Source organism: Cephus cinctus, unplaced genomic scaffold (assembly GCF_000341935.2).
Source record: "Cephus cinctus unplaced genomic scaffold, Ccin1 Ccin1_scaffold0230, whole genome shotgun sequence".
NCBI lineage: Eukaryota > Metazoa > Arthropoda > Insecta > Hymenoptera > Cephidae > Cephus > Cephus cinctus.
This window is the reverse complement of record NW_014332946.1, coordinates 452,967-480,894: the sequence shown is the minus strand read 5'-3', so window position 1 is coordinate 480,894 and position 27,928 is coordinate 452,967. Positions and strand designations below refer to the sequence as shown.

Sequence of the window (27,928 nt, the reverse complement as noted above, 5' to 3'; positions counted from 1 at the left end):
ATGTGGGCAACGAGAAAGCTTGTGTAAATTATCATTCACATTTTTCAATAGTTGGCAGTACTGCACTTTGTTTATAAAATATTATTGAATTTTTACCTTTTCAGAAATTCACGTCTCAGTCGAGTAGCACGATCTGTCTCCTTACGAAATACGAATGCTTTAAAAATAGTTTTGTCGCTTTACGTGCCCTTTCAATTCAACGAAATGGCTGCGACTTCAAATTGAAAATTTTGAATTTACCACTTTGTACGCGTTCAAACGGTCGCACGTAAAACTGTAGGAATTTTCATGTATCACGTGCCGGTTATAAGAGAACGTGAAAAGTAACATACGTTAAGAGCTGTAGAAAATCATTTGATTGGAGTTTGCTGCACGCTAAAAGCCGCATGCGTTACCACATAGTTTGCCTTATGTGCGGCGTCCTCTGACACTGAAAGGTAAGTTTGCGCATGCGCAACTAGAAATAGTCAAATTTCACAAAATGAAATCGAGGCCCGATTCTTTTTTTAACTTTGCATAAATAATGAGAGATTGTAGATAATAAGAAAGTGGAAGGATAAGTTTATATTTTTACTTCGATTACGCTTCTTGATAAAATAATTACACTTCTGCTCTGGGCATTTGTACAACACTCTACTTATCTCAGAACAATACAAAATGTAGGCGCAAAGTATATATATATCGTCTCTAGGTATTATTATAATAAGGTAATATCTTATAGAAAAGAAGAAACAAAAGTGATTCGTTGTTCTCATCCTGCAAGAGGATAAAAAACAGCATTCGTATGTCATCATGTAACAATGGAGTACCCAACCAATCGCTTCAAGAGACTTTCTCCTGTATTTCTCTCTTCTTTCACTCTTAAATTCTCTTACTCTCAATGAAAGAACGACTAGCCAAGATATCTACTGGAAACTAATATCACTCTAAACGTTGGCTTAACTTTCTTGCTTTTCTTTCACTTTATTAAGATGTCAAAAAAGCGGCTTAAACAGTACAATGGAAGTCAAGCTATCGCGCAATAACGTTTATTTTTCGGCTAGGAATTGTTGTAGGACATTTCAATTATTTTTTTATTCTTCATTGTTGAACAAGGCACGGATTATCTGCAATAACTCTGCACGCATAAAAGCGCGTAGATTCAATGATATAATGATTATTAATTACATACATGTATATTAAGTCATTCGATAACCAATCATGAGAGACGTTTTCAAAAACAGAGTATTTCAGAAAGATTGACGTGCTAATTATACAGGCCAAAGAAACTTGTAAAGGAGTATATTCGACTGACTAATAGATTTAAAATATTTTCTTAGCAGTTTTGAAAAAGTTTACAATAATATAAATTCGATCGTTGGAGAAGACGCATTTTTTCATTTTTAATTTTTTTTTCTTTCTGTCGGAACACATATACACATATATACCATCTATGTATACATAAGCCTTGTACTAAAGATGATTACTACATCCATATGCAAGTATGTATACGCACTTCGACCCTTATCTACAAAGGACATACAATAAATTATAAATAATATATAGTAAATTTACGCGATTTAATTCTAGACAAAAGAACAAGATGCAGGTCGTGCGAGAATTCTGACCGAAGAGTCACGGAAGTTTTTTTTTTCTTTTTAAGTCGTATATGTTTGTTCATTTAATCGTTTCATAAAAATTTGTAAAGTGTCGTTAGATGCACATGCGCATACACGTGTTTAAAATTTTTCGCGTTTAAAATCCATGGCACGATGAGGGTGATCATCATTACTACGAATTTATTTAGACGTAGGTTGTTGGTTGTCTTTCGGCCCTGGCAAAGGTATCGCCTCTTCGGAAACGGGAACTTGTTGTTTCTTAGTCTTCTTTACCTTCTTGGTCGTCTTCGGCGACTTTGCAGGCTTCTCCGTAGGTTGCGCTGAGGTTTCTTCTTTCTTACATATCTTGTCGTCTTCTCCCTTCGTTTCTTCTTTTTCAGTATTAGTATTAACTTCCGTTTTGCTGATTTCCTTGGTTTCCGTTGCAGGAGCAGCCTCCTTAGGTGGTACGGATTGTTCCTGATGTACTTCCATTGGGGTATTCGAAAGATCCTTAGTAGCTGGCGTACTCTCAGTGGGTTCTGACGATTTGGCGAATGTTTGTTCAATGTTTTCAGATTGATTGACAGTCTTGTCTGTTGTTGCGTTTTCCTGTTCCTGATTGGCAGTCTTGTTTTCTGGATTCGAGGTGTCTTTGGTCGGTGAACCTGGTGCTGCCGGTAGAGGAATTGCCTTTCCATTATCCTCTACAGTATTTACCTCCTGTTCTGTTTCCATCGACTCACTGGTAGTATTGTCTTCAGACATTTGGGACTCCTTTTCAGGTTTTTGCTGACCTGGTAGAGGTACCTTTGACTCCAGGAGACTGATGCAGTCCTGTATACTCTTAATAGCTACCTTGCGAGCCTGTCTTACATTTTCCTTGCCTTCAGTTTCAATGTCATCGAGTTTGATCAGTTCCCTGGTGAGCATTTCATCTAGGTACATGTACTGCTTGTCCTGTCTGGAATCTCCATTGTACGCCTTGACTTGATCTGCCAAAGAGTCAACTTCCTTTTGCACTAAGGCAACCTTTTCTAGAGGTTCTTTAGGCTGCACCTGTTTCAGTTTCACGGGTTCCGGTTGTTCTTCTGATTGTTGTTCTCCTTGGTGTTGCTTTTGCTGTTGTTTTTGCGGTTGATGTTGCTGTTGCTGATAATTATTGGGTGGCTTTTGTTGTGGTTGTTGATGCTGCTGCTGTGGTGGTTGTTGCTGCTGAGAATGTGACCACCGAGGCTGTTCAAAAGGTGCCTGTTGCTGGTAAAAGTGATCCTGGAACTGGGGTGGCCACGGGTTCTGTTTGTTTCCAAAGTGTTGATTGAAATGTGATGGCCTGTGGAACTGAGGCGGTGTCTGCTGGAAGGTCGGTGAAGATTGTTGTTGTCGTGTGAATTGCGGCGGAGACTGTTGCTGTCTTGGGAACGCTGGTTCTTCCACATTTCTTGGTATCACAGGTTCGTCTCTGCCTTCAACGAATATAGGGATATGCCTGACATTACCCTGCTGTCCAGATTTTTGTTGTTGCTGCTGAGGCTGCTGCTGCTGCTGCTGCTGTTGCGGTTGCTGCTGTTGCTGAGGTTGTTGAGTCTTTGGCGACATGGGTGGCTTACCAGCAGCTTCAGCTTGTTGCTGAGGTGTAATATCCACTCTGGAGACAAATCTCTGATTCTGTGGCGTCTGTTGTTGCTGTGACTGTTGAGACTGTGGTTCCTGAGGTGGCTGGAACTGTTGTGGCTGTTGAAACTGACGTTGCGGATACTGTTGCTGAAAGTGTGGCTGCCGATTCTCAGGTGGCGCCGACATGGAACGCTGCCCACGAAGAGCCTTATCAGGATTCTCCATATTGTGTCGATGCTGACCTATATCCACAGTGTTTCTGAGACCGTACTGCGGTATAGGATTGCGACGAGTATCCTGGCTCACAGTCTCCTCAGGCTGCGTTGTATTATGATGAACCTCCGGTTCGCCGTGCGAGCTCACACCACTGGCGCCGCTCGCGGCGCTAGCTGCACTACTCCCACTGGCCTGACTCCTCGCGTCCTCGTCCGGATGACCCTGGTAGCTGCCGGTTCCAGAACCGCGACGACGATTCCTCAATGTACCATGGAACGGTATGTCGCCCCAGGGTGGTCCAAGAAGGTGATCAGCAAATTCCGGATGTCGTGACGCCAAGTCGTCGAGATGCGCGCGAATATCGGTACGACGTCCAAATCCAGCGTCGTCGTCAAACGGAAATCCCTGGAGCAAACAAAGGAAACAAATCACGTTAAGCACATCCAACGAAATTTACACAAATCAGAACCGGCCGCGCGTGCCTACGACTACGTAAAACCACTAAGACGCGTTTTCATGCAAAGCCGTAAACGCTCTCAGCAGCTCGTAAGACACAATCCCGACCCTTTATCGCATATACCTATTATCAGTTTTTGCATTCATGATACTTTTTTATATAAAACTCTCTCGAACGTCCGAAATCTACTATTCTCCTTAGGCACTCCCCCTCGTCGACCTTTGGGACTGTTTTCTTGTCGAAACGTCATTCTCTAAACGCTCCCAAACAAAAAAAGGAATATACGCGCTTCAAGAGCGTCACGGGCTCTGGTTACCAACTCATCGTGTAGTCGCCTCAAGAGACAAGTACAAAAATCAACATAATTTTATTATTAAAATATCAATTTTACATGCTGCATCGAGACGCGCAATAATCGCGTGCCAACTTTATTTCAATTTCCCATCCTAATTTTACCGACGGCATCCGGAGAGCAGGACACGTGCAAATATGGTTCGTACTTAAAGGCGAACTCGCGTGCGTCTACTCACAATCAGGGGAATGAGCGGGTCACGCGTAGGCGCTTTCGCGTGGTCGTCAGGACGTCATGGCTTTTATGCCGGATAAACACGCGTAAGTTCTCTAGCGTCACGAAGAAACTATATATCTACGTATTCCGTGTCTCTGACTTTCAGTGTATATATATACATATATATTCTAGAAACGAGAGAATGAACGCGAATTGAATGGAAAATTAATAATTGAACGTGCGTTGCTTCTTAGTTTCAAAATGTCTTCGCGTGATGAACCGGCTAACGTCGTACGTATGTTAATTCAAGAAATTACAAATTCAATGTACAAAGATGGATTTTATATAAATATATGAACGAGAGAAAGTGAAATCATAAGCATTGTCATACGCGCTGCATAGGAGAGCAAGAAACTGATGAATGACGTGGTTTCCCTTTAAAGGATTCGTAAAGCAGAGAAGCGGCTCGGCGAATCGTATGGGAAGGTCTCGGTATGAATCATCCGAGGGAAAAGTAACGGAGATCTGATTAAACGTGATTTTAATGGAGAATTAACAAAAATTATTAAATTTTACACACCGACCAAGGACAGGCAGATCTGCAATTTTTTTGGCTTCATATATTTAAATCAAGCCGGTATCGCTTATGAGTATAGCATGCGATGCTTAATATTTGTAACGTGCAAATAATGAAATTGAAACAGGATTAAAATACAACGAAGCTCAGTATATGCAATAATTTAAAATATGGAATAAACATGCTGGTGCATTTACAAATGGCACATTGAGATGCATCTTAAATATGTTACATCACTTGATTGAGTTTTTATCTCATATATTTGTTATGATTAAGGAAATTAAAAAAAAAAAATATTTTTCTCATCCCACCAATAATCACGGCTGTTGGTCTGAATAGGCAGTATGAATTTGCAAAAAAAGTGTATACAAAAATTTTCATAAAATATTAACGCGAATTGTAAATGCAATGACTACGTGACATATTACATAAAAATTTCTGCGATATTTTTGAATACGTCGTTGAGTATTCCCCGGGTGTTTTGCGCGAGTCACAATGCAGGTGTGAGGGTATGTAAGGAGAGTTAAAAAAAAAAGGAAAAGTATAAAAATAAGCCGTACGCCACAGACCGTAAGAAAAGTATATACATCGCTGAGAGAAAAGGTATGTTAATCAGTAACGTCCTATAGAAACCTCTATTTTTCCCCTGGAATGCGACAGTTCAATAAAGCTAACAATAATTACAGCAAGTGACACATTTAAAAAAAATTTCCAATATTCCTAGTATTAGCAAAAAAAAAAAACATTCCAATACGACCACCAATCCATTTACCCTTGAAAGTCCCACGTCGCATTGTCAAACTATAAATCTAATTATCCCTCATCCCTCTTCCTGACGCCACAGAAAGATGCGTGGGCAGATGTTACGCACAATGCAACAACGCGTAACGCGTTATGCAGCTGCTCGGAGATCAAGCAAGGTGAAACACGTCATCCAGGACTACTAGAGCATAAACCCTTTTTTTCATTTCGATTTCAATATTTTCGTCGAGTCATTTATTCACGTGCGTATTTTGTCTGTAAAAAAAATTGCTGTTACAATACTGACAGCAGAACACTACGTTTTGTGCTACTTTAGATTCAAATAGCGAAAATCGTACCAAATTACTTTCTTGTCCTCCGTCAAAAGTCCAATTCATTACTGCACCTCTACCAACATGAGGTTAGGATAATGCGAGTGAAGACGACGTAACGACTCCGCCCGTAAAGCAGCCGATAATTAAACCGGGTGAGCGTGATTGGGGTTGACTACGCCATTGCGAATGGTGTATGTGGTAGACGCTCAAAGGTATAGTATAAAAATCAGTTAAAGTAGGTCACGGTTTGTCGTATGGATATATGTATACGTATAAAATCATTTCAATAAGTACACAACAACTGCTCAACGTGACCAACGCAACACTGCTACGCACAGCGCTCGAGACGTGGACTTACTCGGTTACGATTCCAAGATTTCATTCCTGGAGTGACGTATCCGAGCGAACGAGTAATGGCCGTCGGTCGGTTTTTAAGTCAGTCACGCGGCCGTATAAGGAAATCGAAACGAGTCCCCTACACGCTACACTCTTCCGAAGGAGATAAGTCATGAAATTCAGTACGAACTTCTCTGAGACGATTCGAGGCGTCGATTAACGATAACTGACGACTAAATTGTAGCAGTAGGACAAGAAACAATGTGACCCTATACCGTAGTAGAAGACTCGTGTAGCTTCTAAAAATACTTCATGACTATTGCCGTGAAAAAAGGGAGCTCGGTCGGTAAGGTAGATTCTTATGTGAAGCGACGACATAACCGACCGAGGACGAACTGTTTTGACGGATGACGAGGAGGAATGAGGCTCGTGGAAAGAAACGACGTGTATTGAATTAACACGCGGACCCAGAGTGCTGTGTACGTTCATAGAATACTTTGAATATTTATAGGAGTGACTCTTTGCGCTAATGGCTCTGTTATCATTTGGTATCAGTGAGTATTTCTCTTGGATTACGTCACGTTCAGCCGTCATTACGTAACTTCCTCGTGGCGGATTGTTGTGACGTGGTTTTGATAATCTTCATCGGATATTTTACAGCGAGGATTCAAGTGCTTCCTGTCTTTGTGGGCTAATTTGGGTACTTGGCCGGGTAAAGATCTTGGAGGCGATCGGATAGTTTCGTTTGATCTTGTCATTTCTTTAAGGTTCCATTAGCCGGTAACCGGAAGACTGTTTTCTCGAGGGTATATATCTGAAACGGTCAAACTCCGAGCGCGTTCTGGCGAAACGCACCTACGCCCCGATACTTGAGTTTCCTATTTTTGGCACCACGTTGCCACGGGTTCAGAAGTGCCAGGTTGCCACGTTTGCCGTACCATCGGGGATGGGGGCATTGGAGAAATATTCGAGACACTCGATCTTGCGAGGCGGAAGGAAATGGCCGCTATTTAAATCGTAATACGGAATTGAACGACCAGGTTCTGTCGGTGGTACGAAAATTGGGTATTTCAATAACCTCAGGAAATATTGACCTAGCAAGACACTGTTAGATATACAGAAGTTATTCACGAGTCGCCCATCTGAAGTTAGCAAGCTTGTAGGGTGATAATAATAAATCGTGCTCTGACCATTTCTTTTTTTAACATTTCTTTTCAAAATTCTTCATTCACCCACCCACCTCTGCAACACTCGTATACCTTTTATTTCCCTTGTGGGGTTATGTGTCGTCCTCGTCGCCAATGAACATAGTCTCCGTTACTTAGTGCGTCTGTTTACCAAGACCGGTTTCTTTTTTTCGAACAACAGTCGATTGATTAGATCACGTCTCGAAAATATCGCCCGTTGTCACGAGTTTCCAGGAACCGAATACAGAGTCTCGCTAGTTACATATGAATCTCAATTACCTTCCCTGTCTATCTTACCCGTGGTCTCTGTTTGTCCAAGAGGAGCCATGTAAACAAGAATATACCGATGTGTCTTTGCGACCGCAAACACTCGTGGTGAACGCTTAGATAAGATCCGGGGCATTTGAATTTTTTATAATACATACCAGTGACGTATGCAAGACTGAGTATTTTAATTTGCATGAGAGATTTCTACGAGTAAAATTTCGTCAATGATTTTGCGATGCCAAGGTACAATGATTTTTCTTTCATTTTTTTTCCCCCTTTCTTTTCTGTTTTCGTAGCAGCAACAGCGACCTTCCCGCCGTAGAAATTAATGATATCACTCAGTAGGATTACACTTGAAACGTTTCCAAGTCACTGGGGAAAATATGTATATCGGCTTGCCAAATTCTCTAGCCTCTAGCAAAGAGACACGCAAAAGCAAAGAGGGAAAGCAAGTTGCTTGTGGTTTAGCAGGCCATTGCTTGAGTCGTGGAGCCTGACCTTGCAACCTGAAGAAAGGGACCTTCTTCCGTCGGCTCTTTCATTCCTTCGTTTTGCACGTCTCTAAAGAACGCTCGAGAATATACGAATTTTCAAAGTTTACGACCGCGCCATTACAGCCTTCGGGGCAGGCGTAAGGCGCCTGTCGCGCGACGCGAATTCGCAGAATTGTAATGCGTCGAACAGACCGAATGCGAGTCAGGCCTAATAAGGTTATACAACGACGAACGAATGACAGATTGGTAAATAAAGGATGAGAGACAAATAATAAATTTAAAAAATCTATAGATATCTAACCTCAAAGCGTAAGAGGCATTGTTCGATCTCGTATTTTTAGGAGGCTACGTATGTCTTCTAGTATGATGACGGAATATTTTTGCCATTCTATTTATAATATGTATCGTCACGACGTGGGTACCTTTTTCTTTTTCAGAGGGTGGTGGGAACATGGGGACGAAAGAGGGACACGCTCTAAAATCAACGAAACGTATTTTTTTTTTATTCTTCCGACGGCACACAGTCGCGCCTACGAGGGACGGCAATGAGGGATGAGACAAGTTCGCTTTCGATGGAAACTATGCGTTGGCGATGATATAATAGCAACATTTACTCGTGTCTCGCATCTTCGTTTCGCGTCTGGTAGATTTTTCGCGCACGAGCTTACTAATCGCGGTTTTAATAGAAATTCACGTTGCTTCCTTTGGTGTAAATAAAAGTGGCGATAACGACGCTCCGCATTAGCTTATGAGAAGTATGTCTCTAATCTCTGTTGAACACGTATCGTCGAATCATCTGATATTAAAATAACTGTAAAATGGATTGTGTATATTACTTCGTCATGGCATATAAAAATTATTGATGAACGTATAAACTAATGAGTGTTTAAACACTTCGTCTGTAAACGTGGGTAGTTCGTGTCCGAGCAAAAACAATTTCGGTTTATACCTGGGAAATAGGGGAAGGGCGGACGGGTCCCGTATATCCCTAAAAACAGTTGTATAGGAGGGGAAACTGACACCCAAGTTTCAGTATTCTAGTACCTTCCAGGCAGTGGTGACGAGTGCGCAGATTTCGAAGTGGACACGAACGACCCACGTTTACAGACGGCGTGTAGTAAACAGGTAAGTGAGTGACATTTTTTTTGTTTTAACGTGGTTTTGGAATTAGTGATACATTTATTTTGTTTTAGTATGTCTAAAAAAGTGTTTAGAATTTTTTTTAGCATTTTCAAAATGGAGCAGCGATCGGCTGAAGAAGTCACGCGTGTACTGCGTCAACGCTAAGATATTACATATTTTGGAGATGATGACAGCGACTAAATGTAATTAACTTTTTTTTTGTATAATAGATGTAAGATATCTTTTTTATGAAAAAAGAAATACGTTTTTCCCTAATAAAATGTGTGAATAGCAATGCATCGTACATAATTTATTGCCTATTTTCATGTCCAAAACTTAAGCATTTAGCTTTAAACAAAACGAAACGACATAAGGTTTTTCTTAAAGCTACACTTTTCACCTTTAATTTGCATTTTGAAAAATTACGCTATCTTCATTTTTCACTGAGTTACAACTGTTTTCGTAAATTAAAGATTTTTCCCAAATTTCTCGATTTGTTTAACAAAATATTTATGAAATAATTAACTTATCGAGAATTTTACAATTGGTACTTCAAAATGAATATTTCGAAAAGTATCGTGAATTTTTTCAGAATTTTTTGAGTGCATTAAGGGGGTGAAATAATGGCCGGACGCGAAAGACCCACGTTTATAGACGGAAGGTGCGAAAAGAACCTTTACAGACGAAGTGTTATTAAAGATAACTGGTTTGTTTGCGTGATTCCATAATCTTATTACTTATCTGATTGGCATGTAAGATTTTCAATCATGACTCTCGACCATTATAATTGCAGACAGACAAGGATCCAAGCTGGAGATCGATATTTGTCACAATTAAATGTACACCACTTGAATGTAAATTCCCCGAAGTATTTGGCAACGTTATTTTTACTAATTTTTACTAATAATCACAACGGCAACGTCGATATTGAGTCTGATACAGAACTTTGACCCTAACGTAGTTTGCACGTAGTTTAATTTACAATGGAACGGATAAAAGTCACGTAAGTCATATAAAAAAAGAAAAAAAAAATGAAACTTCGAGACAACCGTCACTCGAATGTTCTCGATGGTTCCGCGAACATTCACGTGGGAATTTCTTACGCGCGGCGCATGCGCGTCGAAGACAAACAAGGGATGACGGTTACAGACTCGAGTTGAATAGACGAAAAAAATGCGGAAGACTGAGAGAACCAACAGCAAAAATATTCAAAAGGGATGAAAGAAAAAAACTTACAGGGAACACGCGGTCCATTTCGATCCCTCGGCCAAATTCGGGGGCGGTGTCCAGGATGACGGGCGAGTCCATTATTCCGGACCCCGGGGTCCGCGAACTCTTCGTCTCTCCTTCTCAAGCTTTTTTGGATATAAACAAAACCCCGCAAATTCAACGCGATGTGTTAAAAGGTTTTAGCCAAAGAAGAAGCTCGCCAAAGGAAAAATAATGCCGGGCGCTTTGGTTACACGAGGAATTGGGAAGATGGTGCGACACACTTTTAATTATTCTTTTTTCAGTTACCGAACGACGAAAAAAATATATCCTCGGGAGACGATCACTTCCCCCACCCACCCCGCTTAATCCCTTTCTTCCGGTACACCACAGGAGGTCGCAGATAACAAATTTCTCTTCTTTACGGTCGCACTCAAATCTTAGCCAAACCCTTTCTCATACGTTAAAAGTTCAAATGCAATGTTATACCACTCTCTTTCACTGACAATATCTTTGTCCTTCACTTTCAACGACTTTTAACTTATTATTACTTTTTCTCTCTCTTTTACAGAGACGTCTCTCCAAGCATACGGAGCGCAAAACGGCGTGCAGTCTGACCCTCGCTAGGTCGATAGCAATACTGTCAGTCTGTGGCGCGCAGGCAACTTAAATATCTGTGTGTGGGACGACAGGCGCGCGCAGTTCTCAGAGAGACGACCGAACGGCTTCGAGAGAATTCTCGAAGTCTCGGCCACCTTCTACAAATTTTTGCCAGTCGTACCTGTCTCTCGTGCTGGCATCGCCAGTAGCGATATGTAAGTAACGCATGTATACATATAAAATATATCACTGTATACACGCGTGTATGTATATATATATATATATATATACACACACATATATATAACATTACATTCTATGATGACATATTAGAGTTCGACGAGTTGTCGAATGTCGATAAGATAAACCTATATAAATGACAGATGTGAATCAATAAATTTTTAAGCACTTCTCCCTTGCCACGAATCGGAATGTAATTAATTGATTAATACGTGAGCGAAACAGTTGTTTTTCATTGTCGCGGTAATAAGGAATTTCTTATTCAGCCTTGAACCAGGGATGCTTCTGAAAAAGATATTGCGTGGGACTGACAAGTTTCTGGTGATTTTTGTATTATTATTTTATTTGGTTGTCCTGTATTATTTGTGCAAACGATACGAAAGCAAGGACCGTATCCAAGTCCGACACCCGTTCACCTATATCCTTTTATAGTGAGAGCATCTTCCTCTTTTAGAATCCTACAAAAGAAATCGCAGGAACGTCTTTGCTTTTCTGCCAACTAGTAACTACTAACGATCGGTTGTAATTTCAGAGAGAGACAAAAAGTTAGTCTACATACATATATCGTCATATAGACAGTTCTAAGTGAGTCAAAATCAGACCTAGAGGCTGGTCAATTGACGTATAGTGGAAGTCGACAAGAAAATCAAAGACAAAGGAAAGGCCCAATTAATCTGCGAAAGTAAATTAACCCAGAGAATGGAAAGGATTTCTAAGTATTGACTAGTGCCTTAACTGATCCTTAACTGAGTACGAACGGTCTATAATCTATTGATAAATACTGATAATAGAGACTAAAAAGAAAAGAGACGTCGGATAACGATCAACGTTTTAATTAAGCAAAGACGCTAGTCAAAATCAATTTCGAATTTGATTCCCGGTATGGCTTTAAGCTGATTTCGTTTTCTCACTCAGACTCATCGATCTGAATTAGAATAGCCGGCAAATCGACGCCAGGTCAAAGAAGATTCTCGGCCCTGATTCAATTCCTTCATACACGCAGTGCCTGTATAAATTTAATTGATCATGATCAATTTCGTCATCGGGCGTTAGTCTACTTTTCTTGTGTCCCATCCAACGGACGTCCATTGATTTACATTGACAGTTGTGTGTCAAAGGGATTGGCAGCTTTTACAGGGACACCTGATGCATCATGGGATCGGAATGTGATATCGGTTTTAAGTCTTCGAACCTTTAATTAACAATTATTGACTCATCGTCTTGGCTATTGTGATTAATTCAGCGGGTATGTATATTCAACTGCAGAGAGAGCAGTAAAAAGACTCGACGATAATCCAGTTCCATGAAAACGTAACCTTAGTCGTGCTTTTCTTCCGATGCATGTGTGTTTACATATGCATACTATACATCGACCATTTTCACGGTAGCTGCTGACGCTTCTTCGAGTCGCTTCGAAACTAAAAGATCCTTCATTGAATATTAGTCATTCGATTGGATTCTGGCGCATCTCCAAACTTCGTACCTTGTCGTTGACCACTGCGTACGAAAGCGCATCCCCGGTATAAAGAACACAGTCGCCTCCTTATTCTTCGCTCTATCTTTCTCCTCGCTACGTAACCTCCTTTAAACCTCGTACTCCTCACGCAGCTACGTACAGCCTTAAGTTTTACCGAGACGACGACAAGTCGCAACAGGCATGTCTGTTCCTTCGCGCAATTAAAACGCGTCCTCGATTTGAACGCGGACGCATTTATGGCCACGCGAGAGTCGCGACGTAACTGCGCCCTGGCGTTGAAAAATTCAAGCTCGGCGAAGCGTTGAAAGGACATTTTGTAGCCACCTGGAGAAATTTATTTGAAGCTCGCGAGTCGCCGTGCCGAACTTCTTCTGCTAGATGCTTTAAGGGAATACGAATGTCATAGATACTTATTTATGTTAATAAAATATTTACTGCATGATTTTAAGTGTACTTTCTCTCTCGTCGTCAAACAGACAGAACATTGTAATAAATACTAAATATTAAGCTGTGTTTGGCGTCTATCGTTGCTAAACATTATTCTCTCGTTTAAATATTACTAGAGCGATACGCGCAACAAAAGACAGCAGCGTCGCGACGATCTGAACAAATGCAATTTTCGCACTGCATATATCTATTATAGAGCCTGTTCATGGGTTCGATGTTTTTTTCGACAGATTTCAAAAAATGCAGTCTCTATCAACGCAAGCGTGTCACTGTTTAAAATCTTGCAAGCTATGCATATGCATGGCTTTACGCTAAATACTTTTTATTTTTCTACTTCGGCATATATTTACTTTATTTTACGTAGAGTCACATAATCAGCGATTAAAATTCATCGGTAATGCATAATATATAATTTTTAAGCATCAACAAACATACCAACATTCTCGTGCGAGCTTGATAAAACTTTCATAGCCTCCGATGCGACACAGATGTATCTCGCGACGCTGCGTAAGATTGGAAAATAGCCAAGTGCACTCGGTACAAGGTTTTATAACCTAAAAAAACTCCTTGAGGCTCACCAGTCTCCCTATAATTGTTTTCCCTCATACCAAAAGTCACTAGTATCATCCCGTACGAATTTTCAAAATCTCATCCCTCGTCACCCACGAACACGAAAAATTATATAATTTCACGTAACACAAAAGTCCGAGCGAACCAGAAGCACACGGAGTGAAAAACCGGTTCGCATTCTTACACAGTAGAAGCCATAATACTGTTTTTCCCCGAAAGAGCCAGCGCCACAGTCACAATGTATTTACGGTACGGCGGCGTATAGAAATCGTGTTACTCGAGAGAATGCAAATAAAAAAAAATTAAATAAAAAAAAAACGAACAAACAAACGTATACCTGCATAACCCAGTCACCTATTTGCAAAACAGTGTCCCAGGTATATACGAAGTACAGTCCCTGCTCGACGCATAGACAACGATGATGAGTCATAACCCGACCATCACCGCTTACGTAATACTTTGGCATATAAAACAGCCGTACACACCACGAAGCATTACAGACTGTATTATCCTTAGTAAAAAAAAATTATTTATAATAAAATCCGGGATCAAACATATTCGTCTAGCAAGAACAACGTGTACGTTTAACCGCCGAGTATCGAAATGTCGCTGTTTTATTCACAGTCAGCAAAGGACAACGTGCACGTGCACGTACTTGACGTACCGTGCGATTAATCGAGTAGATCGAGTATCAAATAGTTAGAGTGGGTACGCGCTGCCACTCAAATGTCTCTCGTCCTCGTGAAATCGAGAAGGCCGCGTGTTTGCCATCAGTAAAATGCCGGAGTGCTATGGAGGGTTGTTAGCGTGGGTAAAAATGGCCCGTTACGCCAGAGGGAGTAGAGAAACGAGGACCTCGGTATTGTCTAACGTCTAAGGGGACAACTTCACACAATTGCATTTTAGTGGCTCACTTCACTACGTACTACGGAGTCTACCCCTTATACATTCCTTGCTTCCTCGTAGCCATCGATCCGCCATGACGACTTTCCGGCTCGTTTAAACGCCCGTTCGTTATCTCGCAATCTTTTTCGATATATAAAGTTGTAGACGCGCACGCAATGGCTGGCCGACCTTTAGAGCAGCGGAGCTCAGTGGAGTGGAAAGCAACGAGTGCTTTTGACCGGTGAAATTTTTTTCACGGAAACCTAGAGCGGTTGGTCGCCATGGACGTGAGACGACTGCCGGTAAGTTTTGTTTTTGTACTGCGGCAAAGTGACGTCACGGATTGAGAAAAAAATAACGCCAGAGTCCTAATCGCCCTTGGGCTATTGAATTTGTTCTGGCTCGTTCGGAGGGCAGTTCGTGAGGTCGTTAAGCTTGTTAGCAATTTTTCGTGGGTGGTAAGCGTGGACTCGCCCTTAGTCCAAGCTTTTATTAGAATTTCCAGTAACAATGCTCGTTAGAAGTCTGTTGCAGTTTTGCTATATGTATATATACATATATGGCTATCATATTGGCTTTTAAAAAATGGTGATTCTAAGTCACGCTATTTATATGCCTTTTCGTGTATCGTTCGCGGGCAGCTGATTACCGCTTCTGATAATTGACGTTAATTAGCCGTGCGATATCGAGGTCACCAATTAAATGTACAAAAAAATTTATTTTTAATGAGTCGCTCCATTTTTACGTCCGCGTATCATCGTGTTGTGGGAATATTGATTTTGAAAAATTTATATAAATAACTTTCTCACCCTTATCGTACATTTGTGTCGCTTATAGGTACGTACTTTGTTATTGCCATAAATTCAGAAGTGGCAACGGCAAAAGTTTGCCATGCAAATAGACGCGCGATTCGTGGAAACGTCTTTCTGGCAATTACCGTAAATATTATCGGCACGAATCATGAGCAATCACGTGACAATCGAGACTTCGTAATATTCGACTGTCAATTCGTCGATAACGCGTGTTTTGCGAATTATTTTTTTTTCCGCGAAAACAAAATACCGGGAAAAATCGTTGTTTTGCAACGGGTAAAATTGAACGACTGTAAAAAAAAAGTTACTTTCATTTTTCACACAGTTCGTTCTCGCGTATGCGTGTACGAACTATATGAGCAAATAAAAAAAAATATAAGAAAGCGGAATGTGCCAAAAAAAAACGTAATTCCATAGGACGATAAGCCATTAAAGAGTTCCTTTGTCAGTAACGAAGAAGCGTTGCTAATTAAAATAAAGAGAACGTCCACAAGGCTTCTGAAAGACAGCGGAATGGACAAACGAGGAGAGTGCTGTCTTCGGCGTAACTATACTAATTTGCTTAGTCCTCACAAAAACATAAACGATAATGTTTTCAAAGTGCAGCTGGTTCGTACGAGGTATACGTACACACTACTATAAAAAAGCCATATTATATACCGTGCAAAAACAATGTATATATTACACGCAGCCTCTTCAGGGATCAGATCGGAGGGTGTGAAGGGTGGCGCGGACGTTGATCCTTGTATTTTGGACGTGACGTATTAACAACTAAATCTACTGATAATATACGTATTTTTGGCCTTAAAAGAGTCAAATGACCCATCGATGGTACGTTCAGGGTTAAGTTGCTGAAAATACAGACAGTAAATAACCTAGTACCATTTCCAAAAGCGTACGTACATATTTGGTATACGCGCGTAGAGTGGCGGAAATTTTGAAATTGGCCTACGTAAGATTTCACGTGAATGAACGAGCGAAGGCGAGTTGGATGTTTTGTAACGATTACGTGCGAACGTGTATCGTAAAATGTATGTATATATATATATTTTCGCGGTAACGAGAATAGCCAAAGTTCGCAAACCGACAAAGACTGAACGATAAGTCATGTCTTCTTTTTTTTTATTTCTCAGAAAATCCTATGAATATGATGCAAAACGCGTGGGTGTATTGCGCTTTTTTTCAGGGTCACGCATGAAAATAAATACCGTCAGTGTCACGTGAAATGCGATACTAGGCTTCTTAGGATACAGCGGGGTACTTCGTTGTCGGGTACGACTTTTATTTATAATTTCGAAGGAGAACGCAAGTCGCAAGGACGCACGACCTTAGACACTGCCACGAGTTTCAAGACGAGTTGTGAGAAAGAAAAAAAAATGTAAAGGCAGTAAGTTAAAAAAATTTGACAAACGTTTTATCCCTATTAATAATCCTTTGCTTGTGGCTGCCTTCTGCAATGAGATGTGCGTCTTCCTTTTTCAATGCCTTTCGGCCTCATCCTCGCGTGAGGATGTGTGTCCGTAACGAGTCCATTGGATTGGATAGAGGAATTCGCTAGAACAACGACCACAGTCCGTGAAAACGTCGTGTACACGAGACTACGTGAATCTACAAAGTTTAGACACCGAATTCGGAACACTGTTGGGTTTAGTCTGTATGGATATTGAAGTACACTTAACCTTCAGTAAGAAAATCCATTGGTGAACACTGAGGAGACACGCGAGACACTAGAAATATTCATGGAACGACGGGATACACGAGATTCCTATTCAACTTTCGTGCAACCAACGTGTTGCCATCTGTCGGTAATATCGAGAAGCACGTCACTTCAGATCAACCGTACCCGTATTCCCTGAATGACCGTAGGAAAAAACCTAACCGTATTACAGAATTGAGACTAAAGTCGTTCGAAAAAGAAAATTCAATTTTGTAGGTTAAAAAAACCCTAGACGTTACAGCGTAAGAGACGACGCTTTTACGAACTAATATTTCTCAAAGTAATACAAGCGTATCGTGCAGTTGAGTATGAATTCGAAATAAATTGACTAACGAGACACGATCGGTCGTTAGAGACAGCCAAGTCCCATTCGACTCGCAGGATCATCGATAATGACGATCGATGATCTGTGCTGATCGATAGCTCTACCAGGAGCACACGAGAGCGCAGGAGGTGCGCAGAGGCTACGCTTGCTGGTCTCTGACGATGAACTCTCATTTTCTGACGTCACTCGAGCGGAACATGGACAGACAGGTTTCTCGCAGCCCGATGCGATTGGCTAGTACGACTTTCGCTCGCTTGGCGAACGGCGCTTTTTTTCGAATTCACTAAAATGCTTCTTTCTTACTAGTTTTTTTTTTGTTTAATGCGGATAACTCGATTAAACCTCAGTATACGATTTTACCGATGTAGATTTTAATGAAAACAATCTTGCGCAATAATATTTGTACAATAAATCTACGACAGCTTTGACACGTCGAAAACCTTTTACACCATCCTGTACATAAAAGTAACGAATTTTTATTTGTTCCACTTCTTTGTAACGGATATACAACAGGGTGTGTCCGGAGTTGGGCGAAAATACAGTTAAATTGAGAACGAAGCTCGTTCTAGAATTCATAATGGAACCGACGTAAGGATTTTTGATACCGGATGGCGCTTATGGCATTATTATACGAAATTCTCGGTACTTGTCAAAGTGCAAATAGACGCGTGATATGAAAAGGTAAGATTAATAGGCGACACGCGCGCTACGTACAATTAAAATTGTAAATAAAAAATGATAATAGTTCGGATCGGAATGATAATGAGCGTTTCATACCATTTATCATTCCCGCCAACCTTCACTCCTTCCATGCAGTAATTGACGTAATCGCCATTCCGTAATGAATATGTAATGAACACAGCAACAGCTAATCACGCGCTGATGCCTCTCGTGCTAATTGACATTAATTAGAGATCTGACCAACGGGAACAAAAATTTTCCAAGAAAAATTCGTATTCGTCAGGTACTACGCTAAAATCTACGCGAGTCTAACAATAAAAAAAAAAATGTTTACGTCTAATTTACATAACCTTATTAATTACAATAATTAAAAATATTTTTCAATTAAACAAATATTTTTCAACTATCTGAGATACATTCTAGTCAGATCCTTGTAACACGTAGTATAGGTAATCGATTAGCACGCGTTGGCTAAAAGGACAGTACACAAGATATATCCAGTACATAAATATACAGTATATACAACCTATATACAACATATATATTTACACCAGGTACACTCATCCGCAAAAGTAAAAACTTTCTACGGACTTTCGGTCAGTCACAGTCACTATGAATATTCGATTATACAGTCTGTACATACATCAGCGTAGGTAAAAGTCACGCGTGTAATCGGGATGCGCGAAGGCGAATAAATATCGCTTAATGTTTTATGCACGGTAGATAAAGCAGAGTCAGCTGCGACTCCAATAACGATTTCAGAAAATATCCCGCAACCAACCCACAGTGTCTCGGGGGCTTGGGTCTCTGCAATGAATATTATATAAGCCACAGGAGGCGCATCAAGTTCCCCATGAATTGATAAACATAAAATTTCTTACGATAGAAATTTGAAAATACGTAAAATTCAAAAATTTTATCAAAATTTTTTTTTCTCTTCCAAGAAAATCTCAGACATTTTTTTTTTCATCTGACGTATTTGTATCGCCCGTAGAACAATGCATCACGAACGTATGATTATGGCTATGACTATGATGGATGGCTGGGTATACTAACCATGATGACTTCTCAGTCAGTCACGGTTGGGTCATGTGTCAAATGACTGATCCATGGGGTGTCGGCCTGTGGTTATGAATGATATTTACAAACCGGAGACAAAGAGAATCTTACGGATGCTGTATTGCACGGCAAGTACCTCATACGTCATAAGTGACTCACAGAGTAATAGTGAAATTAGCATAAAAACGTAGTGAGTTTTCATTTTGCGAAATTAATCTGAACCAAGTCATCGTTTGAGAGGCTCTTGAACTCGGCCGGACCTGCATTCTCGTGCATTCAGTCGCATTGAGAATAATTTGACGTCTTTCTTAAATTAATATTATCCAACGCAGTTCGTTATACCGGGTGAGTCAGGCAACATATGAAATCGCTAATTTCAGGCACGAACGTCTCCCTATGCCATTTTTCAAAAATCGTTCAACCAGTAGCCGCAATTTCATGGGGTGACCAAAAACCATCAAAATTGAAGTAATGACATTTCAATGTCAACGCTGGTCCATGCGCGTGACCGACGGCCTGGACTTCCAAAATTATTTTTTGCATCGGCCACGGATCCTTTTTTTATTTTTTGTCTCTCTCCAATCTACCGTGTATACATATACGAGACTTCGGACTCACCCGATACTGTTATTTCTTTATGATCAACGCGCAGCAGAGATTTGGCGATTTTGAAATGTCAAGAGAAACTGTCACGTCACTCTTCGATATTGCCTTGGCTATTCTTCACCGGACCACGTGACAGCCACGGAATGGACTTCCTGTCGGCAGGATATTTCTTCTGGTAATATGTCAAAAAAGAACGCGGCTGAAGGAATTCGTTCGATGGCTCTTATCCAATGGCACGTTATCACTGTCAGATAGGACAGTCGATAAAAGACACATGATTGGCTGAGGAAGATCCGGAAATTAAATGTAACAAAAATTGCCAGACTATTTTCGCCAGATTAGTTTATCGAGCTGAAAGGATGACCTACATAGAGATTATCTTAATGCCGATTACTTGGAAAGTCTGGTTTTAGTATTTGAAAAAAAAAAAAATTATTTTTCAAAAACTACAACCACGTTCATTATGATATAGGTTTAGTGACAGTGGATGAGGATTGCTAATGATTTAAAAAAAAGTAATTTTCCACAATTTTATTTGACAAAATATAAAACGTGTCTCGAGGTTAATTTAGGACGCCGTAAATTTAAATGTGTTTTCCTGGTATCCCCTTTGCAGTGTAAACCTAACCCAACCCTTTTCAGTGAGCTCTAGAAAAGTACCAAACAACAATTCCCTACTCGAATCATCCCTTATTCTATTTTATGCCCTCTAAGCTCATAGAAAATGGCCGCTACTTCTCCCTCTATACAGTACGAGCGTACAGCGTACCCTTCTAGGAAACTTTCATAGCAAAATATATCGTACGCCATATTGATCACATTTAACGGAAGTACCAACCTACCCCCTCTGTATCTACTCTGCTTCACCCTAACACGTGGGGAACTTGGGTAGTAGAACTAGGGTGAATTTTATGGACGGCATCTATATAGTCAGGGACGTCGCAATATCCAGCGATTTTGTGGCTATAGATAAGAATTCGCAAAAATTTATATTCCAAATTTTCGTCGGACAAAATAACAAAATTTTTCTTCGCGACAGCCATTAGATTAATTATGAACTTGGACCTAATTTTATCGATTAAGTTCGAGCCTAGATTCATTCATGCCGTTAGAACTGACCAATCGCAGCTGCTTAGTCGTGAATTTTGATTAGAATTTCTATTTGGTCTACATGACTCAAATTTGCTGATTTTCATTTTACTTCAAACGAAACGGCTATCAGTCGTAAAACGTCTGACAAAATATTTCAAGTAACGTATTGCGCGACGTTGTTTTTATTTCCCAATTATCGTGGCAGTAAAAAAAATTTTTTTTACATTCATATTAAAATTGATAAGATATCGATTCGATATTTATATTGATTAAGATATTCGTCGTTGGGTCTATGTCCGGCATTCGTACCTGTTTCTCCGGGTGACTATACATATAACGCTACTGTACAAAGTGTTCAGTCACTCATTGTGCTTAATCATTTAGGTTATCAGGTACAATTTCGCGGTACTCTCTCTTTTTCGCACTCTTGTTTCTCTTAGTCTTAATTCTTGAACGTTCGGTCGGTATGGCAAAGGAATAAATGCGAGTAGAATTCACGAGAACAACTTGGACCACTGCCCCGGGCCGCTAACGGTAAAAATAAAATCTTAACAAGCTCCCGGCATCTCCGACGATACGTAGATACGAACATGCGTTACGATAAGACCAGAAGCAACGAGAAAAATAAGAAAGGCAACGTCTACCAAATAAAGAGGAAAAAAAGGTTAGCCCACTTTCGATGCACTTGTGTCAATTCAAGTGAGAGAAGCCTTTCGCGACTGTCGAACGTTGGAGTGAAAAAAAAATTTCAAAAAGAAAGGTGACCTGTATATAAATTTTTTTTTCAAAGAGAACACCGGTGGAATTTGCGAAATTACAAGTGACGTAAAAAAATTGAAAAAGCAAAAAAATTTTTTTGTCAATCAATGACATCCGTCAGAATTTACTCGGTCACGATGCCATTTAATCTGCCAACGATGGACATTGACGTATAGCTTGTTTAGTTATACGCGTAAAAGAATGTTTTATATATACAGGGTGGGGCGTTTATAGAGATCGGGTCGATTTGTTTTTTCGGAAACAAAGATTTTAAAAAATGTTTCAGACGGAGGTTGTTGGGTTTCAAGGGGGACGTTATTGAATTCCTATCTGAGTGCAGGCGTTAGGGTAATCCTAAGGTTGACTTTAATGTTTTCAATGGGACGATGCAATTTTTCTTTCGAAAATCAAAAGAGCATTCGATTTCGAGTCCACCAGTACAAGTGCACTAATGATCCATATGGGTGTGTGTAATGTATACAAGATTTCATAAGAGTAAACATATATGAGATACGCCAAGTTATACTTGATACGGTTGAGAAAGCCAGCTGGTAAAAATCAGACATTGCAAATTCAACGTTGGCAGCCGAGAAGATTGGCATACTGAATGTTTCAGATAGACAGGAAGATAACGCGTGGCAAAGAGGATTCCGACTTGTAAACTGAAAGTGCAGTGTGGTACGTCAGTTTTCAATATAGCGACACTGACAGACAAGGTACCTATATAGGATCAAATAATTTCTTACGAGAGCCGTAGCGCATAATTTCAGAAGGTTAACGACGGTTGACACGAGAACTAAAAATTTACGCGGGGAGTTTAAAATTTTCTTTCTTTGCCTCGTGTAGATTTCGCAAGTGTAAAACAGAGTTAAAAAAAATTCACAAAAATGAATTTTGACAAATTAAGAAAAAGAAATGGTCAATATATTCGATGACAATGGCGGCGAAATTGCATTGAGAAATTTCAGTCCCTGCTTGCAGAGGGGTGACAAGGCATCCACGAAAGGAAGGGACAAAGGGTAGCAGATACGTAGTGTTAATAAAATTTGAGCAAGTCGTAAAGACCGAACAAAGGATCGTTCCTCTTGTATAGCAGTCCCATGGTTCCATTTCCGGTGGCGCTACCTAGACGGTAGTATAGCGAATTACCATCACCACTGACACTTGGGACAAGTATCAAGACGATCGTCCCCAGGAACCGTAAGGGAATAAATGAGTCTGAAGGTTCTTGAATGAAATGAAAAAGCCTTTCAATCTTCTACGGAGCAATGCGTCGGGACGAAACAAAGCTTTGGAGGTTATGTTACTCGAGCTTCAGCGTCGTCCAATGCCACAGAGACTCGTCGATTTATTGCTTGCAATTTCGTCGAATACGTTTCCGAAATCGTTTTCAGGAAATTGCAGAGGATTTTTCTCAAGGGTACGCGATGAGGTAAGGAATTTGTGACAGTGGAAGAATTTTTTTTCGTAGAAATAGCCAGTCATAACAACGAACTGAAGATTCTCCGTATCTCCGTCTGATTTACTGTAAGAGCGAATCCGCATGACTGCTACAGCAGTGTACAAAGATGCCTTGTTATTTTGTTTTTAGTCTAGTGAACAAGTAATTGAAATAGCTTGCAAGTTGCAATTAACCTCAAAGCGTCCATTCATAACGATGGATCACTGCGTCGATCGTATGGCGGCCATTTTAATCTGTCGATATTCAGATAAGAGTCGTATTAGATATTTATCCATAGATTAATATTGGTTTAGTAATCGTTACAATGGTTATATACGATCTATATATTATCTATTGCAGGTTACAATACACTGTATGTGGAACATCGATTATCAGTCTTGTTAAGATTTCCATATGTTTTCAGGTATATTGAAAACGATTTGATAAGACGTTTATACGCTATGCTGATAACTGGTTGTGACTTTTTCAGACGTATCACTAAGAATGCCCCAAGAGTCACGATGTACAGTAACACGAAGAACCTTTTATAGATACTTAGGCGAATCGACATATTGCATATCATGAGGAATCCGCATACCACACTATATATTATATACATGTATATACATCCAAACTTGTCTTGCGAATTAATGTTCTTGAACTGGAAAGATGCGATGACGACCTTTCTGGATGTTTGCATGTTTGCTATTTTAGTATTTACGAAGTGACGATTTTTATCAACATTTTTTTTGCGAGCAGTATGTTCCAAGTAATTGTATTAGGGGCCAATCCAAAATTTGTTTACAACATTAAAATCACGTTAGTAACATTTTCCATGGGGTGTATATCTCTCGTCATTTTTTTTCTCTCTCACGAATCGGTTGCCTCCTCTTGCTCCATCTCTCTCAAAATATACCGATCGCAGGGAGAACACTCGTCATGTTGGAGAGAGACTAAATATTTGCTTCCGAAACGACATGGAAATTGGGACATTCTATAAATAAAGAAATTGATACCAGACCGTACGGGAATCGTGTAACGTGTACTGAATGCGACCTGGAAATACGACTATAGGCTTTCTGTCAATTGGCACGTGCTAAAGGTATGTTGCAGAAGCAGAAAAAAAAGAGAAAGATGTTAGGAGACAAAATAGCGTAAACTGTAATTGGCGCTTCGAGAGAGACAGGGAGAGAGACACGGAGAGGAGAAAAAATAAATAAAATGGCAGCAATGCTCGAAATACGATAAACAGAAGCGGCTGTTGTTTCCGTGGTACATTTTTTTATTTTAGAACGTACATTAAACGTAGACAAGCGTACTTCAAACAAGCGTAGAGTTGCGCAGCAATATTTAGAACAATGAAACATTTTTTTCTTGTTAAGCGAACAAGTTTTTGAATATAATATAGGAAAAATTTTGAATATCAACGTACGTCAAAGTCTTGCCGAAGAATGTATCGGGGAAGTGTAATAGAGTAATTTTAGAACGAACGGAACGTAGTTATTTTGAAAACCGGTGTACTATTTCAAAATAATACGTGTAGATAAAAATGATTTGTTTAAATGAAAATCGAAATCAATAAGAAAAGTTGTATGATATTACAATAAGGAAGTTCGTGAAGTGTACTCACTCTGGAAAAGCCGGCATGGCGCTCAAAGGGATCCCGTGTATTTCTGGCAGTTGGTTCGAAAAACGATTTGCTCTCGTCGTCGAATTGTTGCTTGAGTTCTTGAAGGAGTTCATCCCTGGACTTTCCGCGCATCCTGTCACCGAATCTCGGTTTTTCTCGGAAGTAAAATGACATCTCCGTACGACGGGGGAAACCCCTGAAGCACCAGCACTCACTCGGCACAAGAGATTTTAGATCACTCGATCTGGATAAACGTGGATTGGAGTTTTTTTAGCAATGATTATTATTCTTCTCTCACATAAGATGAAACCTCGCCAAGACAACTACCCTCTCTCACATCCTCGCGTAACGAGTCGCGCGCTACTGACTTCCACTGAGTTCCCGTTGGTACGAATACGCGCGAAGATCTCTCTAGAAGCCGGTCGTTGCGCATGCGCTTTGACACTGAATTTTGGATGCTTTTACTGTCGATGCACATCTTTTATTTTTTATTTTCAAAGTAAATAGCAAGTAACTGTTGCATCTAGAAAGTGCAAATGAATTGGTATAGACTTATTCTCGACGCAGTGTACGAAGCTGTACGAAAAAATATGTTCTTGAATACGACTCGAGAGTGTGAGTTTTAAAAATTAGAAAAATTTGGTTTTTAAGATATTTTATGCTCAAGAACTCAAAAATTATTATTGATTTGACTAGATACGATAAATTTTAGAGATAATGTTCCATAATATGGGATATATCGACTGTTTATAATAATTTGAATTTTTTTAGAGAGTGCTGACATCTTCAGTGTGACACGCTACTGATTTTTCAACCCCTGTCGATTCACCCTTGTTGAGAAAGAGAAGCGACATCTGTAAAATGATTGGCGATCTCTTGTTACCAGTGGCGCGCACTTTGAAACTTTCTAAGGGCGCACGTGCGTACGTGACATTTGGCATAACCCTTGGTGCACTTAGCGTTAGGTGCATTCCAGTCGATTGTCCGTTTGTACTTTAGCGTTAGAGAGACACTCTAAATAAATCAAATGCAGTAAGGGCAGTTGCAGGAGTGAGTCAGTATTTGCAAAGAGTTGTATATTAAGGTGAACGTGGGAAAATAATTCTGGTGCGTATAAAATTCTATTCATAAAGACAAAGGTCAAGTCATGTTACGTTACCGATTATTTTTTTGTAGAACAGCATGATGAAAAATTCATTGAAATTAAATACTTCGAAGTACCAATGCATTGTTTGTCGGCTGGATACTCTTTCTGTGGGTGAATTACATTATCATCAGACATACAAGCACACCCCCGAAGAGCTGTCCCTCTCTGCTATCAGTCTTCAAGGTCTTATAAACATAAGAGATCCAGCTTTTGATATAGCAACGTCGACTGAATCTTTCTCCAGTGATCTTACTAAACAACCAAAATTCTATATGCTGTCTGCCAATCTACTGAGTGATACGAACAATAATTCTAACAATAACAATTGTGCATTGAATTTTGTAAACACTGTACATGCAGGAAAAGAATATGGATTTGATGTAACAAATATGAAGAATAACTCTCAACATAGCTTTAAGATTCCTAAAGTGGAAGGTTTCTCTAGCGGTGTGAAACGTGAAAGTTTGCAATATATCAGCGCAGAGGTAAAAAAAGATATCCCTTTCACTGAATTGGAGATTGAACTTATGAAAACTGTAGATATCAGTAACGAGACCTTCCTTGAGGGTGTTCATGGTCTCTGCGAGGACTTGAATGAGATAAAGAATAAGATACTCTTGGGAAAATGGCCTTTAAAGAAGAACAGTACTCATACAAGATTGGCGCGAGGGAAGCAAAATAGAAAAATCTGGTCAAAGAGTAAAGCCAGAAAAATGACTAAGAAACCTATAACTGAAAGTCTTTCGTTAGAATGTAATATAAAACTTGAAACTCCTACAATAGATAACGAACCTGAAAAACAGGATGTAATTCTAAAACCAGATTGCAGTATTGAGATTGAAAATGTAGACCCAGAGATTATGATTATTGATAAAACACAAGATTCAATGGATGACAAATGTTCTTGGAATTCAATGATTGTGGTGGAAAGTCAATTAGAAGATCTACTAACTGGTAAATACATAAAACTAGAAGACTGCGAGATGACTGTTTTGAATCCAATTATTCACGAAATGTCTATGGATCTGAAAACTACAAACGAACAATCTATTCTTATGTCTTACACTCCAGATAATGTTGGCCAAATCTCTGTCAATACTTTTCCTAACGAAACTTGTCAATTGAGATTGGAAGATATGCCAAGTACAAGTTTTGCTTTTGTTGACACTTCTATGAATGATACTTCTCACATCATTACCCATCATAGTACTATCTAAATCATTGTTAAAAAGCTCTTTTGAAAGTACAAAGTAGAAAGTACATCATTTCGACTGTGTTCATGTGTAAGTTCTATGCGAAAAGTGTGAAGAGCAATGGCAGTACAAAAAAATAAGACCGGTCACATCAGTGCGAATATCATATTTATAATCCTATTCAAGCATAGATTCATTTTATTCTCTGTTATTTCATTTTAATCTAAGGAGACAGTTCCTATTTTATATGTTTTGATTATATTATGTTTTGTTTTATCCATCATTTATAAACGTCATTTCTATCACTTTTACTAAAAGATCTCAATATTAAAGATAGGAGAAAATGGCAGAACAGTTAATGTTTTAGATATAACAAAATCATTAAGGCATAAATCATTTGATATAAAGTTTCTTGTGCATCCCTTATGTAAGTTATTCTCTTTCGTCATAAGTGTATCAATAATTAGAAATAAAGTTTTTTTTAATCGACGTGTGTCACAAACTCTACCATTTAGTATACATTTTTTAATACATTCTACATACCCCTGTAGTAATGAATCAATGATATAGCTTAGACAAAAAATTGTACTAATTGTACATTTAT

The 27,928-nt window shown here is 39.7% G+C and overlaps 2 protein-coding genes and 1 long non-coding RNA gene across 10 annotated transcripts; 2 read left to right on the top strand and 1 right to left on the bottom strand.

The window, feature by feature from the left end:
• Positions 1–543: 543 nt before the first annotated feature.
• Positions 544–25,324, bottom strand: LOC107265567 (BAG domain-containing protein Samui). Of its 5 annotated transcripts, XR_001537229.2 has the most exons (4): positions 10,671–11,128; positions 6,053–6,233; positions 5,725–5,969; positions 3,679–3,815 (listed from the first exon to the last, which is right to left on the bottom strand). XR_001537229.2 is itself a non-coding variant. In XM_025082901.1 (3 exons), the coding sequence occupies exons 2-3, from the start codon at positions 6,089–6,091 to the stop codon at positions 1,779–1,781; spliced, it is 2,076 nt and encodes a 691-aa protein (XP_024938669.1). In that variant the 5' UTR covers positions 6,092–6,233; positions 10,671–11,282; the 3' UTR covers positions 546–1,778. The 5 variants fall into 5 exon arrangements, 4 of the variants coding, with proteins under 4 accessions (XP_015590642.1, XP_024938669.1, XP_015590640.1 ...); XM_025082901.1 differs by lacking the exon at positions 5,725–5,969 and having other exon boundaries at positions 546–3,815; positions 10,671–11,282; XM_015735156.2 differs by lacking the exons at positions 5,725–5,969; positions 6,053–6,233; positions 10,671–11,128 and adding an exon at positions 13,843–13,863 and having other exon boundaries at positions 544–3,815.
• Positions 6,759–9,729, top strand: LOC112494050. Its single transcript, XR_003059153.1, has 2 exons — positions 6,759–6,918; positions 8,750–9,729. It is a non-coding gene; the product is annotated as an uncharacterized LOC112494050 (long non-coding RNA).
• Positions 11,353–27,813, top strand: LOC107265573. 4 transcript variants are annotated; one of them, XM_015735163.2, is made up of 3 exons: positions 11,353–11,458; positions 25,756–26,091; positions 26,166–27,813. In XM_015735163.2, exon 3 carries the CDS (start codon positions 26,167–26,169, stop codon positions 27,346–27,348), a length of 1,182 nt encoding a protein of 393 aa, XP_015590649.1. In that variant the 5' UTR covers positions 11,353–11,458; positions 25,756–26,091; position 26,166; the 3' UTR covers positions 27,349–27,813. The 4 variants fall into 4 exon arrangements, with proteins under 4 accessions (XP_015590649.1, XP_015590653.1, XP_015590651.1 ...); XM_015735167.2 differs by lacking the exon at positions 11,353–11,458 and adding an exon at positions 13,944–15,164; XM_015735165.2 differs by lacking the exon at positions 11,353–11,458 and adding an exon at positions 25,451–25,599.
• Positions 27,814–27,928: the final 115 nt, after the last annotated feature.